Here is a 19,443-nt window from a genome sequence, read left to right as displayed (position 1 = left end):
ACGAGACGAACAAACTCACCGGTAGGGCACTACCAAAATCGCCAACGCCAACACAAGATGTCTATATATCTATATCTATATATAATTAATTAGACCAAGTTCCTTCATAACCTGGAATCTTCTTAATGCAAAATTATAATTCCCTTCGTACACAGCCTACTAAAGTTCCATACGAATAATCTTAATACTGACAATTTTTTTATGTAAAAATAACCCTGAAAGTATGCGTCAAGGAATGGTGTCAAGTTTAATGCAGTAACAATTGTACAAATATAATGGTCATCGTTTATTACTTTACAGCAAAAACGAAACAACGGGGAGACGAACTTATTCCTTGTCATAATCATCATCCTCTTCCTCATTGTTGATCTAATAAGGTTCATAATTAGTAATGAAGCCGACATTAAAAACAGTATTGTTACTTACATTGAAGTATCTGAGTTCATAAGAGGTCTTAACCCCCTTTTCTATCACTTTTTTTTTTTTTAAATTAAGATTTCGCAGAACTACACAAGTCACTCGTAGCAGACGAAAAAATACATGAGTTGCTGCGTTTCACGATTTCAACAAATCTTAAAAAAGATGTCGAACAGCCCTATATCTCTAGAGCGCAAAAACTACAAAAAACTTCATGTCCAAATTTTTTTTTGTTTATGAAAATTATGTTAATTATTTTACAGAAATGGATAGCCCTTACCAAGAGCTATCCATTTCTGCAAAATTTCTTAATTTTTGTCTTATAGTTTTTCCGCAATAAATTATTGAAATATTACGTATTTTTAGGGAAGGGGGGGTACCTTTGACCCGCAAAACCGCACCGACCTACCCGAAAAATGGTGAAGCGGTTTTCTTTCCTAATTAGTACACCCTAAGCAATATTTTAGCAAAATTGGATAGACCTTATCAAAATTTATCCATTCCTATAATTATTAAAACTTTTGGACATATAGTTTTCCCGATTCTCTCAAAATTGGGTTTTGGAACCTTTTTCTCAGACCCGCACCAACCCAATGGCCCATGGGTGACAATTCACAATAGTTGTAATGAAAACACACTAATATCTAATTTATTCCTGAGCAATAAAATTTAAAATAATATAATAAAGGTATAAATAGTTTATTAACAAAATAGTAAGTTAGAAACAAAATAATGAATAAATAAACATGAAAAACAAACAAATGAAGGCGGCAGCCCGACTACTCCACACACGCCACAGGCCACACACCACAAGCAGATGGGGTGGAAGGGGCTATAGAGTGAGGAAAAAGAGAAAGCCAATCAGAGGGCCGATTCAAGTGAATCAAAGCCAGCAGTGACGGTTTCGACCCTTCGAGACCGTCTCGCGGAGACCAAGTTGGGCTAAGACGGTGCAATCGATGCAGCACCGATTCTAACAACGACGAAAAAATCCCCGCGTCAAACTTCCCCGATTAATTTTTAACGGTAAACGTTAGCGGTGTACCCGATTAGAATGTGATCGGGGCCGAGTCCTACTTTTATGACTTTTATTGAAATGAAAAATAAAGTCTTGGAGTTCTACTGTCGGCCGTAATAATTATTTAAATGTTCAGTGGAGTTTTACTGTCGGGTGTTGGGGTTCTACTGTCGGGTGTCGGGGTTCTACTGTCGGATGTTGGAGTTCTACTGTCGGGCATTTAATATCATATTTAAGGTATTGGAGTTCTATTGTCTCATGCTATTTGTTATTTTTAATTTTTTTTGTGGGGTTCTAATGTCTTTGGAGTTCTATTGTACATGGAGTTCTACTGTCGGACTTATCAACAATTTTTAAATATATTTTTAAAAGTGGGGATCTAATGTCTTTGGAGTTCTATTATACATGGAGTTCTATTGTCGGATTTACCAACAATTTTTAAAAATATTTTTTAAAAGTAGGGTTCTAATGTCTTGGAGTTCTACTGTTTTTGGAGTTCTACTGTCGCCATACCAATCTGTTTCTGAAACAAAACAAAACAGAAAAAAAAGACTTACCAGGCCGGCTAAAACATAATCAAGATCATCAATTAGAATAACCACTATGTTGGGTCGTGGATTTTTAGGTGTTTTACAGTTCAGACGGACGATAAACAGTATAAACCACATGGAAACAAGGTGAAACGCTGCTCTTCTCATTCTGCGGGTGTAAAAATCAAAGCCCATACGTATCGTTACACACGTATAAAAATAAATAATTTAGCTAGAGAAATCTGAAGGACGATACGCAAAATAACTATGAGAACTTGTTTCTTATGGAATTATGAAACTATTGGGTGAATCATCGTTTTATGGTAGGGGAGAACGGGGTCAACTTGGACACGGGTCATATTGGACAAAGACCCTAAGTGCTACATGTTATGGAAAAAAAATTGTTTTTTTTTTATTTTGGTATAGACTGCAATGTTTAACGTTCTAGAAAAAATATTGATTAAAATCGAATCATTATTGTTCTTGTTATCGCAGAATTAAAAAAATGGCCCTGTTTGATGTAATATTCTTCCCTATTACTGTAAGCATTTTTAAAGTGAAAAACACTACAAATGAATAAAATAATAATATGTGAAATAGCCAATTCATTTGTTTAATGATTGATAAAAAACTTAAATTTTAATGCCTTTCCAGTGTTAAGTTATTAACGAAATACTAAATAGCACCGGGTTGGGTCATTTTGGACACACAGTTTTGGGGTCATATCGGACAACTTCGATATTGGAGTGGGAGGTGCTTGTGGAGAAGCCATATAAGCCCGTTTGACAAATCGATACTCGATACTCTGTTAAGCCCTCCCATTTTACTCTACCCGCCTACAAATTGTCCATTTCAGCCCCCTATTTCGTAAAAATGACATAACTCTCTATTTTTCATTTCTATTGCAAATATTTCAATATGAATGAATAAAATATTGAATAAGCAGTCTACCCATATTTTTTTTAAATTTATTTTATGTCTTTTTATGAGGAAAACTGGCAGTGTCCAATCTCACACCGTCCCTGTCCAGTTTCACCCCGCCGTTTAAATAAAAACTAAAAAAACCGACTTCATTAAAATCCTTATAACTCGTTTAATTTAAGACTTAAAAATTACAAAAAAATTGTGGAGTTACCCAAGAAGGCGCTGCACCATTAACTAAAAATAAATATTAGAAAAAGGACATAGAAATCTAAATAAAGAGAAAAGAAATTTTTTGTCCAGTTTGACCCCGTTCTCCCCTAATCATGGGGGTGTGATTTCGGAGTAAAACACGTGAATACCATCTCGCGACTATTTCCAAAACTACATGGTTTTATTCTCTAATCAAATTTGAAATTTCCATGTAGGTAAAACCAAATAAAAAATGACAAAGAAACTACCTCTTATGGCATCACTTTAAAATGTGACTTGAATTTCAATAATGTTGTATTGTCCGATTACCGATTCACGCAATCGAAGAAGCAGACAGATAATAGTGAGTCGCGACACTGTGGCCGTTTCACCAAGCTACATTTTTGTATACAATGGCGCTACCCACGATCTCAAAACTTGGTGATTTTCGACAATTTAATAAATAATCATAAAATTTATTATGGATAATTATTTTTTGTTTGTAACGCCTGTGTAGGTTTCGAGCTGTCAAGGATAGGACAGAATGGACCACGGAGTTTTGTTACAAGCTGTTGTTGCCTGGTGGAGCAAGATTGGCGATACAAGTAACAAGTTATATTTTTTTAAACAAAATACTGAATCATTTATTCTATTGCACACTAATTAGAAATGGACTACCGAGAAATCCGAACGCATATGGTCCCCTGACGGACGGACGTGACTTCACTTTTGTTGATCAAAGAGTTACCCCAATTGGTGCTGGTCAACTAAAACGTCTTGAGAAACACAGAATCTATGCGGTGAGTAACTTTTAATATTTGACTATTTTAAAGATGCATAGAAAATGATACCTTTCAATCATGCAGGAAAAAATTCTACAAACTGTAAAAGAAATGAATTTTGCAATTGAGAGACGTTCAAACTTACAAAAACAGAGGGAAGAAAAACAGAAAGAGATCCTAGAAAGCAAATTGAAACCAAAAGGTCACTTGCTGCTTTCTGGACATAAAAGAAAAATGTAATTTTCTTTACATGTATTTAAAGATTAACGATAATGATGAAAAGTTACGATGTCTATTTTCGTCTTTGTCGTTATAGCTTTTTCAGTTTAAAACTTTTGGAAAAGACTTATGTTCAAGAAGACTGCCATATCTTAACCTCAAGTATCAAGATACTTCGGTAATATTCCCCTCTGGTTTTATACGGCAAAACGCGGCACAGCCTTCATTTGTTTTGCCTTCCCATTGTTTTGGTCGTTCATTTTGCATTTTGACAGTGACTGCCATGGTATATGAAAGAGTCATGGAACCCTGGTTGGTTCACGCTGAGAGGAATCCCTATACCGCGTTTCATTGGTCTCTATGTCTAAAATTTCGACGGTTTTGGGGCGGGAAACAGTGGTGGAAACCAGAATCAGAGTCATCTATCGAGAGAACCTGAGTTATTCAACGGCCATTGTCATTTGTCGATGTCAGATGGCTGCACTCGGTGCAGTAGCCAGTGCACACTGGCTCGGAGCGAGAAGGGTCATGTGACGTCATGTACTCCACCGGGTTGTCAGAAAATGGAGGTTACACTCGAACACTTTTTTTACTTTTTACGCCGGCTGGAAGAAGAAGCAGACGAAAGAAAAAAAGGCTCCTATCACTAAACAACACACTCTCTAAATTCGTCTGCTAGAAATTGCACTGCACCGCTTGCACTGTCTAAAAAGGTCGGGCAAGAAAGTGCAGTTTTCGAGTGACCTCGGGTGGTGCCGGAGTGCCACTGGAACGTACAAATTTCATGCAACGAAAAAGTGGATTGCACTAAGATTACTACTCGAAAAATTTTTTCTCGGGGCAATTGCACCAGTGCAGAAAAGTGCAGCCATCCGAAATCGACAAAAGATTCTTTTCGAATTTCAATTTTTCTGGTGTCGTCTGCACCTTTCGTTTCCTTTATCATGTTGTGACTAGTAACTTTGGTCCCGTCCAGAGCCGGGAGATAGGTGGCGCTAGCGTATTTTTAACGCTTTTTTCGCCATTTAATTCTGCCAAACTGTTAACGGTTAATTTTTGCCCGTCTACTCTTTAAGCTTTCTGTGTTCTTATTTTTTGCCCGCCGACCCATTCACTGTCTCTACCCGCAAAGGTGTCCGCCTAGTTGCCCGTCCTTCTCCTCATAGTCTGCACGTCAACTTATTTTGCTTGCCAAAACGACCGCTGTAGGTGCCCGTCGACCCACTCTTTGCTTCTGCCCGTCGATCCACTTGCTGCCTTTGCCCATCACATCACTCACAGCCTCTGTCCGTCAACACCCTCTCTGCCCGTCGACGCACTCTTTGTCCGCCAAAACGCCCGCTGTAGTTGCCCGTTGACACTATCGTTGCCTTGCCCGTCCGCCCCCTCATAGTCTGTGCCCGTCAACCCAATCCCTGTACCTGCCCGTCGACTCACTCACAGTCTCTGCCCGTCGACCCAATCACTGCCGGCCAAAATTTCCGCTGTATTTGCCCGTCGAATCACTCAGTCTCTGCCCGTCGTCCCACTCGCTGCCCACAAAAATGCCCAATGAAGTTGCCCGTAAACTTATATATTGCCTCTGGCTATCTAATCCCTAACAGTCTTTGCCCGTCGACCCCCTCTCTGCCCGTCAACCCCCTCTTTGCCCGTCGATCAACAATCGATCAGCAAAAATAACCACTGTAGGAGGCCCGTCGACCATATCGTTGCCTCTGTTTATCATCCTCCTCACAGTATCTGCCCGTCAACCCACTTACTGCCCAACAAAATGTCCGTTTTAGTTGGCCGTCAACCTATTTATTGCCCCTGTCCGTCGGCTCACATGCTGTCTCGTCCACCCGTCCTACTAAATGCCCATGGACTGAAAAATTGTCAATTTCCACGATTTCGTCCACCTTTTACGCATCTAGTCTTCCAAAGTCCTATCCCACCAATTCCTCCCGACGCCAGCGGCAACTTACAGCCAATCACAGGATGAGCACATTCCAGAGGACCCAAAACTCCTCCCACATTTTTCCTTAGATTTTTATAGAGTATAGATTGGCTGTTGAAGTTTTCAAGCACGTTTCCTGATTGGTGCATTTATCATAGACCCGCTGGAGGCTCCGAATGCTTTTTCCGAAATTAAACACAACGACAGACGATTTTCCACATGTCGTGAACCAACCAGGTTTCCATGACTCTGGTATAGGAGTTTAATGGTAGGCGTACATGAGAGGACGCATGTAGGGATCGGCCACAACCCTAATCGGGGCGCATTTTTCCAATCGGGTTTCGAAATTCAGGGCTCGGGGCGGGGCGTTCGGAGTGAACATTTTTTAACCCCGTTCTCAATCGGAGTTGCATCGGGGTGCCTAATCGGGGATGCAACCCCGATTGCAATCAATCGATTCACGTAAAAACATTATCGATCGAGTCGAAATAAATTATTATGATGAAAATCGGGGTTGTCGCCCCGGTTGCCCTGATAAAAACCCGACCCGAACTAGGGGTCCTCACTGCGTTCGGAAAGTTCCCGATAGGGCTGGGGCTGTTTCTTTTGCTTGCACATGGTTCACGCGGTTCACGCGTTTTCTGGGTGTAGCATTCGAAAGAAACACTTTTGACATAATCCCTATCGGGAAACAAGTGAAGACAAATTCCTTTCCTTCACTCCTCTTTCTACCGTTTCCTCTGCTGGATTGCACTACAACTACGAAACAAGTGTGTTCTTCATTCTCATTCTTATGTTCCGTCTGATTGTGCGTGTTGCGTCATACAGTCACTACGGCTATATATAGTTACTCATAGCAAATGTTCCAGTCTTATGTTCCTTATGTTAACTTATATGTATTTCATAGACGTCTAGATCGGTACAAGTATAGACACACCGCAAGAATAAAAAACGTTACAATGAATTCGCCAAAAAAATGAAAATATGGAAAACACAGTACACTTAACAAATTGAAACGCGAGCTAACGGCTATAAACGATTCCGAATAGACGCAACTGCACCCTTCCCGAGCTTTGGCAAAGGGCAGCCACTCGGGAAAAACAAAGTTTGTCGCTTGAGCCACGTTCAAGCCGGAATTCACCACAAAATGGAAGGCGCCTGGGAAAGTGATGATGTAATCCCCCTTACACTGCTTGAAGCAGTGAAAGGGGATCGGCGGATCGTTTGCCTTAAAGAGTTGTGGCATAACTAAAAATAATTTGTGCCTAAACGTATGTAATGAAGATAAGTGTAAAAAAAAATACAGACAAAGTAACAAAGTAGAATTGAAGTGTAACTTACAGTTCTGCAGATCGGCATTCTTCGTAAAAACTAGGAATGTTTTTACGGAAGAATTCCTTGAGCAGTACGTCGTATTTCTCGGCAACCCTAAGTAAAAGGAAAATTAGTGAAACAATGAGTATGAGTTATTTGGAAAAATAAGGTAAAAAAAGAATACTTACACCACCCAGTACTTCGGTTTTCCACTGTGATGGTAATTGATGGACGGCAAATTAAAGTTTTCAACATGCCACCCTGTGTAGCTCATGGCGTGGCCCAATAGCAATTGGCATGTGTTAATACCAGGCATCTTGTTGTCCGGATTGTGCTTGTCGCGAAATTTTTCTTTGAGAAACGGTAGAAACGTTTTATTCAACGGTGTTAGATGCCTAAACATAAGCGGGCGAAATGGAAACAGTTAATGATTAAAATGAAATACACCAATAATAGTACTTACCAGTCAAAAGTGGTTTCCTTTGGAAAAAGGGAAAAATCTTTGTCGAACACGTAGTAAGGGAAACCCTTCTTTCTCCGTTTTTCCTGAAGAACTCCCCTGAACATACGAAACATTTGGTTCCAAAAAATGGTTGGTCCAGGAAAGTCCAAAGTTTTTTGGGAATCAAATTTTGACTTTGGGGCACCATTGGCATTTCGATATCGAACAGCATAAAAAATTCGAAATTGTATTGACATTGGATAAATATTGGGATATATACATCGTTGAAATTTAAGTTTCGGACATTGGGTTATTATTGGCTAGTCGATATCGAACAACAGCAAAGGTTCGAAATTGTATCGACATTGGTTTAGTAGCGGGATACATGCATCGTTAAAACTCAACTTTCTAAGAATGGCCCAGGATGGAATTGAGTTGGTTTTTGAAAAACCACATTCCAATATTTTCCCAACCATGGACCAATCTCATGTAACTTATAACGCATTTACGACGTGAACCGACCTAAAATCAACATCGGATTAATCGAATGGTCAGTATTGTTTCCTACCCGGGATTAGGGCACACACGAGTAACTTATGCTACCACCACAAGGGCACAAACGAGTAACTTAAACTACCCCCACAAGGCCGCACACCAGTCAATTATACTACTACCACGAGGGTAAAGAAACATAAGCTATACTGTTACCACAAAGGCATACACGAGTGACTTATACTACTACCTGACACCAATAGGAAAATAAATCTGATTTTCGTGATTTTCATTCAATTCTGAATGAAATTCACGTATTTTAAGCAAAATTTGAAATTTGGCCAAAAATGAAAAATTGGGAAGGGCCTTCCCACTTTTGTCAAAATCGACCGAAAACGACATCACTTGATATTATCCAAAAATCACACGGCATAATCGAAATTAGCCGATAGTGTTCATGTTGGAAAAGAGAAAATGGTGTTTCAAATGGGTTATCAGTGACGGGGAAATAGCATACGACGGAAAAGTCGATCTCCAAATGTGTGTTTTTTTATGTAGCCAAAATTCTTCATGTACTACTACTTGACAATTTCAGATGTATTTGTAGCACCTTTACTGTTTGATACTGATTTCACATGACATGATTTAGTTATGGAACTTCGAATCGAATGGATGCTTTATGATCGCTTCTAAACACCAAGATTTCGTAAAATAGGAGGAAATTGCTGGAACATCTATAGTTTTTCTTATCAAGAAGCTAGGTTCAGCAACGTCCCAGCTACGTGGTACGAAATGATGTCCTTGACAAGCAATGGTAGCCGATGGACATTCATACCAGTACGGCCGAGTTGTATTTTTAAAATCTAGACACTTGTTTTGTTAAACTTGGATATTGCGTTGAGTTTACTCTGGTGGGAAGGGGGTCAGATGTTCGCAATGCAATGAATCAGCTGGGGAAAAAAAATTATATCCCGTCGTCACGCGTTATCCGTGTATGAAACACGGACTGCGAACTTGTACAAGATTTTGGTGGTTGTTCCACAGCTAAAAGCACGCAGTTTACCCGGTCCACGTCCGCATTTTACTGTGGCCATAGTGGAAGCGTCCGACGCTCGGGCGTTATCTGTCAATGGTAAGGATTTTGTGAAAAGGGAAAATTTGTCAATATAGTCATATTTTTCTATTTCCGTCGCCCAATTAAAATTAAGGTTGTTTTGGTATTCATGCGGGTGGGCTGAAATCGGAATACGCAAGTGGAAAATAGCAGTGACCGTCTCGAAGAACCGGTAGACAAACAGCAAAGCAGTGGTGATGCAAACTTTGTTTGCAAAGGTGAGTCTCTTCAGCTTTCCAGTTGGTCGAAATTCATGTCTAATTATGTCTCAATTTGCACCACATACCTCTAGGCGCTTGTTGAGAATCTATTGATCCTGACCAAGAAGAAGGAGATGACACTCAGTACAGAATGTTTCTCAAATGGATCCAATCCATTGAAGAAGAAGATCGCTTGGTCAGCAGTAACGATTTGATTCCAGTGGTTTTAAATCTTGGTTATAGCTTCATCGGGTATGAATCTTCAATTGTTGATTAAATCAAATTGTTGTATTATTCATCTGAAGTTTATTTCTTATCTTAGGTCTCGTAAGAAATGAGAGTGGCAGATCCTACCGTGTTTGTGTTGCACAATAGTTAGTTGCAATGGCTTCTCTGGTTGTTACGTTGCAGCACAACTCAATGGTCAACTGAAACGTGTCAAGATGAAGTAATCGTTAACAGATTATCCAAAAGGAGCTTTAACTGTCTTACATCACAAAAGTATGATGTTATTGATGTTATTGACACAGAGCTTTTAATATCTGGACATGTTATAAGCGTGATGGGGCCTGTTTTTGAAGAAATTTAAAGAAAAAAAATTAGCTCTGATTGTCTCCCTTGATACGATGAATTTACTTGTTTCTTCTTGACTTGTGATACTGTATTGCAGTAAGACGAACAAATAAATTTTTTGGCCAGTATAAAACAACGACAAGTGACAAGGAGTTATTTGTTTTTAAATGGTTGCTATGTTAAATTACTGGTGGGTAATGGAAGTCGGGTTTGTTGAAGACTTTGAGTAGTCATGACTTCTTCCTTAGACGCCATGATGAAATTTTTAGTGTGTTTAGGGACTCACCTAGTGCGCCATTTGTGTTAGCCAAACGTAAGCTGTTCGCCAAACGTTCTTGTTTGTTTTTCCTTTTCAAATCAAAAATTCCAAATTTATTGTGTTTTCAACTTTTCAGGTTCTACTGACTACACCACGTAAGTTTGAATGCATTTTTTAAATGTAGAAATTATATATAATGGATTTTTATTTCTAATTCACTTGTTTTCAACAGGAGAAGGGACACATTGTATATTTTTCGTGTCACCTACAATTGTTTTGGAAGGATTTAGATTTGCACGGATTTTCTTACACAGGTAATTGTCTTGAAATGATTGGTATTATTTTGTCTTGATGTTGTCTTGATTGTTTATTGCAGGTTAGTGTGGTGATAGTTGCTGTTACCGAAGTAAAGTTATCATGGATCACAATGCTGGTGACCAATTTGGTAAGTTGTAATACTCTTTCATCGTTTCCTTATTGTGTTAGTCATCCGTGCTGCTGTGCTTGTTCCTATAAGTTGTTCGTCTGTGCCTTTGTGGGAATAGTGTAATTTAACTGTCCGTGCCCTTGTGGTAGTATTATAAGTTACTCGTGTGTGCTCTTGTGGTAGTAGTATAAGTCACTGGTGTGTGCCTTTGTGGTGGTAGCATAAGCTACTCGTGTGTGCCCTTGTGGTAGTAGTATAAGTTAACTGTCTGTGCCCTTGTGGTAGTAGTATAAGTCACTCGTGTATGCCCTTGTGGTAGTAGAATAAGTTAACTGTTTGTACCTTTGTGGTAGTAGTATAAGTTAATCGTGTGCGCCCTTGTGGTGGTAAAAAAGGTTATTGCTATTTGCGCTTACCCTATTAGTGTACATGTCTTGTCTTTCTCAATAGTGGGGTAGTATAAGTAAACTGTCTGTGCCCTTGTGCTAGTTTTGGATTTAATCGTTAAAAACCTTAAATTAAGTTGTTGCGCTAACAGCACTGTTTTCGTTAATTAAAGAAACAGCTGGTTTAACGAGAAAACTAATGACTAAATCTAAATCAGCGTTCAATTTCGATTATGCCGTGTGATTTTTGGATAATTTCAAGAGATGTCGTTTTTGGCCGATTTTGATAATAGTGGGAAGGCTATACCCTTGGATACGGGATGAAGCGGGGAGGAATACCGCACGTTTCGTCTTCATAGTACATGGATACATTTTCAGTTTTGCCGTAAGGACAAACGGTCTCCAAGATTCTATGGTGAATTGGCGACCAGGCCGGACCCTATCGGGAACTTCCTGAACGGAGTGAGGGCCCCTAGTCCGCGTACTCTTCCCAGTATAAAACCGAAGCCGTGTAACTCTTGTTGGTGGACAAGAGTTGGCAACATCGGAATCACCTACTGGTCGATGGAGATTGTTCTTCCTTTTTCAGGGGTAGTCTAGCGCTAGACTCGATCTGATGTGCGACGACGCCACTTTTTAAAAATTTTTCTTTGTAACTATCCGCTAGAGGGAGCCTCAAAAATTAAATGGACCTTAAACATGACAATGCTGATAAATATATCAGTTGAATAAAGTAACTAATTAAAAGATAAAATACTTACATAACTATATACTTAACTATACTATACTGTACTATACATATATATAGTTGTCCCAGTCCTGGAATTTCTACTGATCTAAATTGAAAACCGATAACATTTTCCAAGATTGGGATACTATTGTGTCCATCAAGAAATTCTATTTCGTTGGTGGCTGAAATTTTTCGTGTGATAAAGCTATGATTTTGGATTTCTTCTAATAGCCGTTTAACAAGCTGTTGAAGGGGTTTGTCATTTTTCTTAAGGTACCTTTTCATCTTTCCGTAATAGTTTTCAAAGCGATAGGCGCTGAAGTTATCAAGCTGTCTGAATTTTAAGACGTCGGAAGACAAATGAAACAAAGCATGAATGTTGTAAGACATAAACAAATTCGAATAAAGAGCTGGTGATTGGGTAACGAAACGGGAAAGTAATGCATTAGCAAACGCATTGTCAGTGACGGACCAAGGTTCATATGACAACAGCTTTACAGCAACATGGAGCAAAAGAAAATGGTGGTAAAATTCAGGAGACAAAAATTTCCTGAAAATTACTACACCGAAGTAATGAAGAAAAGTTCTAAATTCAGATGCTTTCCAACAAGGAAGTTCTTTGTTCGACCGAGGTTGTCTGGCGAATTCTATTCTGGAGATAAAATTTCTTATTGTTTCAGTAATGAAGGAATCGATTTGATCCACTGTGGTGTAATGTAACATGTGGCACATTTGTCTTCTTTCTATCTGTTCCAAAAGTAAAAGCAAGAGTTTTTTTCATGACACCGAGATCAAGAAGGTGCATGGGGTCCAATGGGACATCCCTAACCATATCGAGATAATGGAGATTTTCCAGAATTGAGCGGCAATGATGATGGAGCACATATTGCTTCTCTCTAAAGGAATCATTAGTACTCAATTGACCAAGATTTCTACCAAACCCTGTGCATCTGGCACAACCATAGCGTTCAGAAGAATGTCCTTTAATGCACAACATCATTGCTCTTGCAGGTGCATCGCAAATGAATGACTTAATCATGACTGAAAAATATTTTTCCCGAAAAAAGAAACCCCTTTCGTGAAGACTCTCGGCTTCCTCAATCAAATCTAATAAAAATGCGTTGGAGTTAGTGGGTTTAGAATTAGCATGAAAAACCCCAATGGGAAAAGGGGGCGATTCTTTAATGAACGGCAAATGGCCAACAATAGGCCAAAACTGACTGCCGGAGCTATTTGTAAGATGGACACCCTTCATAAAGGAAGGGGATCAATAAGTAATTCTTGGAAATTCATTGATAACAGAGTATCCAATATTCCTTTCACAATACCAAAATGGTAATATTTACCAGGCGAAATATTCTTCAATGAAACTGCTTTCGTAGGTGTTCTCACCAGAGTTCTAGTTGACAGAGGAGGATCAGGGTGGTACGGATGTAGAATTTTCAATAGCTGATCACATTTGGAAAATTCAATATTATTTTCAATTTTCCACGTAGCTAATTGTGTCTTAAGAGAAAGTTCGCCAGCTAAAACTTCTTTTGGTGCTGGTTCGTCAACATCAAATTCTTCTATTGTTGTAGATGCCGAGTCTTCAATATCAGTACCACTACCACTACTTTCTGGTACTTCCTGATCAGAATAGTCCTCTGAGGTCAACTGCAACACTGCCACAGGTGAAGGCTCCTTTTTATTAAAGCAATCTTATGTACAGTCTTAAAAAAATATTTCTATTTTAGACAATGTGCTCACGTCTAATGTAGGTAATGGTTGGATTTGAGTTTCTGCTGGTGAGTCAGGTGCAATACCAACTTCAACGTCAATGTCTGAGAAACTCGAACCAACATCTGACTCAGACCATTCATCTGAATAATTGTCACGTTCACACATAAAATTCAAGTATAATGCATTTTCCTGACTTCGCCTCCTGTTACTTCTATCTGTCATTCCTCTGTTGTAAAAAGGGAAAACCGAAACTATAAATACCACCACAAAAGAAATGTAATTTTCTTATATACGTACGTATAATGATAGTTGAAATTAATCAGCACTCTCGTCAATAATAAACCAATAATCAGTCACTAATTTTTCGGAAAGAATACAAGACGCATATTCCACTAACATCACACGACAGTTACAAGATCATGAAATGCGTAAGAGGATGGACAACAAACAAAACAATAACAACGAACAGAGTAATAGTATAGGTATAGGTATAGTAGGAGTATAGGTATAGGTAGAAGTCGTAATACAGGTGGCGTGGCGACGTGATTATGGCAACCAAAAACAATTGAACCGCGAATGCGGTAACAATTGACCAACGATTTCAGAGAAGACGACATATTCGGTCAAGACGTTTTGGAGAACCTCGTTTTCAGTCACATCCTCGTTTTCACTTACATCTAAATTTAAAATGACGACTTTCTTAATCGTAAAATTTACAGACGAAAGTAAAGAAAATGAAGTTGTTCCAAGCACTTGGTTTTATGGTGGAAAGTGTTCGTTGCCCTCAAAAAATCACCGCCAACTGGCTAAGGCAGGTCCCATTTTGAAGATGTCATGGAAACGCCATGATTGCAAGATTGTCTCGAGTCACGGTAAGTTGCGTTACTTAAAGAGCTTGATAATGTTGTCTGGTATTTGCCAAGTACAACGAGGTTGCGTAGGAAGGCGCCTAATGTGAATATTATAAAACTCTGGCTGTTCATTTTGCACGACCCACGTACCGGTCTATTACATAGGAATTGGTACGTGGATCAGGAAAAATGAAGAGCCACAGTTCCACAATATTCACACGAGGCGCCTTCCTACGCAACCTCGTTGCGTCTGACGGAAAACAGGCAACATTCTAAAAGCTAATGCAATTCTAATGTAGTAATTAACTTATGTTTATAATTAGATTCTTATGAAAAGGCCACACGTCGAAAACACGAAACCGACACATCAGAGTCAGCCGAGTTTTTTTTGAGCAATTCAAGCAAGAATATGCGATCAGAGGGATCGAAAAGGATCAGATTTCTACGCAATCAAGATTCCGAACAGCCATCGAAATCCTCGTTACAGACTTCTGCTGACTTTTAGGAGAGCGACGACATTGCGATCAGTCAGGATATGTTCCAACCAGCTGGCACCGATTCGGCGGAGTCGGAATCCGGCATGGATGAAGAAAGTGGTGTCACTGCAGCTATCAATGCTGGGTTGTTGACGCAGCCAGCTGCCAGAACAGTTTGTGGACCAATGACAGGTAAAAAAACGTGTTTTAAATTGCAGTCTGGTAGCAAACAAGTGCGTTTCATTTGTATAACAGGCAATCATTTTATTGCTTAACGTACGCGCCTAACGTGATTTTTCTTTTTCATTTATATAGAGTCAAGCCAAATGACGTCATATGGAGATCGGTCTACGTCACAGCCAGAACAAGCGGCTCCCAAAATGCAAATGCCTCTAGTAGGGCTGAATTCCAAGCATTAATGTCGCCTTCGACTTCCCAAGAGACAAATGGCGCTCATTTTCAACGGAAAACAACGCTGCTGGGTAAGAATTTTTTAGATCATTAAAACATTAATGGATTTGAAACTAATTGAATTTTAAATTTTTAGGCAGAGCCTGCATCAGAAACGACTGTCTTTTGAAAGACAAGTATTGAGACACTTTTCAAGTATGAACAAATAATTTTTGCATATCAAAATTTGGCATTTTTAATTCTCTATTTTGTATTGCAGACCAAAATTGTTATTTACGAGTGATGGCGAGGGAAATAGCTGACATAAAAGCCGAACAACGGGATTTGCGGCGGCTTTGGTTAAGCAAGCAATCTTCGGGGAGCATCGATCGAAACAACGGGGAATACCGCCATCCTGTGTTTCAAAAACACGTCAGCCTTCCCTTGAAAACGAAGGAAGACTTCCATCATTTTGAGGAAGAATTGCTCAAACCTGACGTCTGAAACAATCTGGTACGGCCCAACTAATGTTATGGAGCTTTAGAAATGGCTCTACATGAACATCATTAATATTTTTCGTTTCAGGTGGAGAGGCTCCGTAGCTTCTTCGAAAAACACGTTGAAGATACTGTTAGGAGAATTTGGCGAGAGGTGATGTCAAATGAGTTGATGCAAGCCTACACCTGGAGTGGAACACCAAAACCCAACAGTGGGAAGGAGAAGGGCCTAGCAGTGAAAGGTTCTAGATTGCTGTATGCCGTAACGGAAGCAGTCAAACATGGAGAATTTGGCAACACATCTATCCCCCGGATTGAACAGATTTCCATAAGAAAGGCAGTGGACAGGTTGAAGAACAGCTCACAAAAAAAATAGTGAAGGGGATGTGGTCATTCTGTATTGACTTGATTCTGTATAGGCCGCATAGCCCCGCATTTTGTTTATGTACACTGCCGGACTCAAGAATAAATTTTTTGACACAAGATGATTTTGTTATACGTCTTTTTAAAGCAATTAAGGACTACTTAGAGATGTCTTTAAGATGTCCTGTCGTGGATACTTATGGACAAAGCAATTTAGGACTATATAGAGATGTCTTTAAGATGTCCTCTAAGGGACATTTATGGAGAAAGCAATTAAGGACAATATAAAGATGTCTTAAAGATGTCTTCTAAGGGATAGTTATGGACAAAGCAATTTAGTACTATATGAAGATATCTTTAAGATGTCCAGTAAGGGATTCTTATGGAGAAAGCAATTAAGGACAATATAAAGATGTCATTAAGATGTCCTCTAGGGGGTAGTTATGGACAAAGCAATTTAGGACTGTATAGAGATGTCTTTAAGATGTCCTATAAGGGACACTTATGGACAAAGCAAATTATGACTTAATGAAGATGTCTTTAAGATGCCCTGTAAGGGATACTTATGGACAAAGTAATTTAGGACTATATAGAGATGCCTTTAAGATGTCCTCTAAGGGATAGTTATGGACAAAGCAATTTAGGACTGGATAGAGATGTCTTTAAGATGTCCTATAAGGGATACTTATGGACAAAGCAATTTAGGACTATATAGAGATGCCTTTAAGATGTCCTCTAAGGGATAGTTATGGACAAAGCAATTTAGGACTGTATAGAGATGTCTTTAAGATGTCCTATAAGGGAAACTTATGGACAAAGCAATTAAGGACAATATAAAGATGTCCTTAAGATATCCTGTAAGGAATACTTATGGAAAAAGAAATTAAGGACAATATAAAGATGTCTTTAAGATGTCCTCTAAGAGATAATTATGGACGAAGCAATTGAGGACTATATAGAGATGTAACTAAGATATCCGGTAGGGGACATTTATGGACAAAGAAATTAAGGACTATATAAAAAAGTCTTTAAGATGTCCTCTAAGAGATAGTTATGGACAAAGAAATTTAGGAGTATATAGAGATGACTTTAAGATGTCCTGTAGGGGACACTTATAGCCCAAGCAATTCAGGACTATATAGAGATGTAATTAAGATGTCCGTCCAGGACTACCTTTGGATAAAGCTGTCGAAGACTAAAAAATAAATTCTTAAATATATCCATGAGCAAGACTAAGTAGGAACTTGACAATGATACTACCTAAGTAACAAATCCATAGGTCAGTTCAATAAGTACTTTGATTTGATTATTTATGTACTAAAGTGGCATAATGGTTAGGATACTAAGCCAAGAAGTCAGAGGTCTGCAATTGGAATCCAACAATCTACGTAAGTAAAATATCTCGTCTTAATACAATATAAAATTATATGTCAAAGCGTCATAATATAGCCTAAAAATATATGACAAGCGTTGTTAAACATGTGGTAATATAATAAATATGTGCAGAGAAATTAAGAACTGACAAATGGACCAAATAAGAAATAAGACAACAATCCCACAAAAATTTCGAATTTTTTTTGTGATGACAAACAGATGGCTTTAAGAAGTCATAAAGATATCATTAAGATCTCTTGAGGAAGTCTTTAAGATGTCCCAAAAATATCTTTGGTGAATCACAAAGATGACCTAAAGATGTCTTCAGGAAGTCAGAAAGATGGAATCGGGATATCTTTAAGGAGTCATAAAGACATCATTAAGATGTCTTTAGGATATCTTTAAGATGTCCAAAAAAAATCTTTGGTGAATCAGAAAGGTGACCTAAAGATGTCTTCAGGAAGTCAGAAAGATGGAATCGGGATATCTTTAAGAAGTCAGAAATATATCATTGAGATGTCTTTAGGAAATCTTTAAGATGTCCAAAAAATATCTTTGGTGAATCAGAAAGGAGATCTAAAGATGTCTTCAGGAAGTCAGAAAGATGGCTTCAGGATATCTTTAAGAAATCAGAAAGATATAATTGAGATGTCTTTAGGAAATCTTTAAGATGTCCAAAAAATATCTTTGATGAATCAGAAAGGGGATCTAAAGATGTCTTCAGGAAGTCAGAAAGATGGCTCAAGGATATCTTTAAGAAATCAGAAAGATATCATTGAGATGTCTTTAGGAAATCTTTAAGATGTCCAAAAAATATCTTTGGTGATTTAGAAAGATGACCTAAAGATGTCTTCAGGAAGTCAGAAAGATGGCTTCAGGATATCTTTATGAAATCAAGAAGATATCATTGCGATGTCTTTAGGAAATCTTTAAGATGTCCAAAAAAAATCTTTAAGTAATCAAAAAGACGATCTAAAGTTGTCTTTCATACATCCAAAAGACAACTTAAAGTTGTCCTCAAACTGTCTTGATAGACGTCTTAAAGATAGTACTAGTCACGGACATTTGGACGAAACGAAGGAGTCTTAAACATTATTTTAAAGACATCCTTAGGACATCCCCCCTCGAGACAACCGGACATCCTTGGGATGTCATAAAGATAACCCGTTGCTATGTGGGTAGTTGTGAAAAACAAAACACGTTTCTCAAACCATAACAATGCCCTTGCATTGCGAGTGGTTCACCGATACATCTATAGGAATTTGATCATCGAAGATTAAATGCCGTATATACATTGCAAAAACTGGGGAAAAAATTCCAAAGGTTTCAAATTTGATTCTACAACATCCGGCTGATCGGAGGGCTTGCCAACTTTCTGAAAACTCGTACATTAGGCCGAGGATCTGCGTGGATCGTCAGCAGGATTTTAGACCGAAATTGCAAATTTGAAACTTCATTTAAAACCAATAATCCGTAAACATTTTGGTTGACAGTTGCCAACCCACCGTCGCTTATCGTGTTAACATAGATTTTCTGTTATGTCAGCGTGATTTGGAGGAAACTATATAGCATTTACATGTCCAAAACTACGCGTTCACCCTTTAAAAATAGCAAACAGGTTTAATTGTTTTCCGATATTCTTATCTACTCGACGAATTATTAATTAAATTAATTCACAGTTTCCAAACCTTGTTTAGAAAACATCGAGACCATGAATCATTGTTGTGCTCTAGTGATATATGTTAAATTAGGAAAACCCATTTAAGGGGTGCCACTATTATCGTGCTCACAATTCAGTGTGACGGACACAAACATAAA

The 19,443-nt window shown here is 38.6% G+C and overlaps 2 protein-coding genes and 1 long non-coding RNA gene across 3 annotated transcripts; 1 reads left to right on the top strand and 2 right to left on the bottom strand.

Annotated features, from left to right (window-relative positions):
• Positions 1-222: 222 nt before the first annotated feature.
• On the bottom strand, positions 223-546 carry LOC123472658. Its single transcript, XR_006647104.1, has 2 exons — positions 427-546; positions 223-369 (listed from the first exon to the last, which is right to left on the bottom strand). It is a non-coding gene; the product is annotated as an uncharacterized LOC123472658 (long non-coding RNA).
• A 2,909-nt stretch (positions 547-3,455) lies between these two features.
• On the top strand, positions 3,456-4,153 carry LOC116922264 (39S ribosomal protein L52, mitochondrial). Its single transcript, XM_032928640.2, has 4 exons — positions 3,456-3,519; positions 3,596-3,683; positions 3,746-3,878; positions 3,945-4,153. Exons 1-4 carry the CDS (start codon positions 3,492-3,494, stop codon positions 4,098-4,100), a joined length of 405 nt encoding a protein of 134 aa, XP_032784531.2. The 5' UTR covers positions 3,456-3,491; the 3' UTR covers positions 4,101-4,153.
• Positions 4,154-6,277: 2,124 nt separating this feature from the next.
• On the bottom strand, positions 6,278-7,633 carry LOC116923384 (lysine-specific demethylase 4E-like). Its single transcript, XM_045173918.1, has 4 exons — positions 7,518-7,633; positions 7,357-7,443; positions 7,077-7,280; positions 6,278-6,326 (listed from the first exon to the last, which is right to left on the bottom strand). Exons 1-4 carry the CDS (start codon positions 7,601-7,603, stop codon positions 6,278-6,280), a joined length of 426 nt encoding a protein of 141 aa, XP_045029853.1. The 5' UTR covers positions 7,604-7,633.
• Positions 7,634-19,443: the final 11,810 nt, after the last annotated feature.

The sequence above is a fragment of the Daphnia magna genome, linkage group LG5 (genome assembly GCF_020631705.1).
Source record: "Daphnia magna isolate NIES linkage group LG5, ASM2063170v1.1, whole genome shotgun sequence".
In the NCBI taxonomy this organism is placed as follows: Eukaryota; Metazoa; Arthropoda; class Branchiopoda; order Diplostraca; family Daphniidae; genus Daphnia; species Daphnia magna.
This window is presented reverse-complemented; position numbering and strand designations above follow the sequence as displayed.

Coding starts and splice junctions, on each gene's coding strand:
- LOC116922264 (XM_032928640.2), top strand. CDS start 3,492: ATGGCGCTACCCACGATCTCAAAACTTG. Junction 3,520..3,595: donor ACCCACGATCTCAAAACTTG/GTGATTTTCGAC, acceptor ACGCCTGTGTAG/GTTTCGAGCTGTCAAGGATA. Junction 3,879..3,944: donor AGAAACACAGAATCTATGCG/GTGAGTAACTTT, acceptor TCAATCATGCAG/GAAAAAATTCTACAAACTGT.
- LOC116923384 (XM_045173918.1), bottom strand. CDS start 7,603: ATGAGCTACACAGGGTGGCATGTTGAAAACTTTAATTTGCCGTCCATC. Junction 7,444..7,517: donor AAACCGAAGTACTGGGTGGT/GTAAGTATTCTT, acceptor CCTTTTACTTAG/GGTTGCCGAGAAATACGACG. Junction 7,281..7,356: donor GAATGCCGATCTGCAGAACT/GTAAGTTACACT, acceptor ACATACGTTTAG/GCACAAATTATTTTTAGTTA.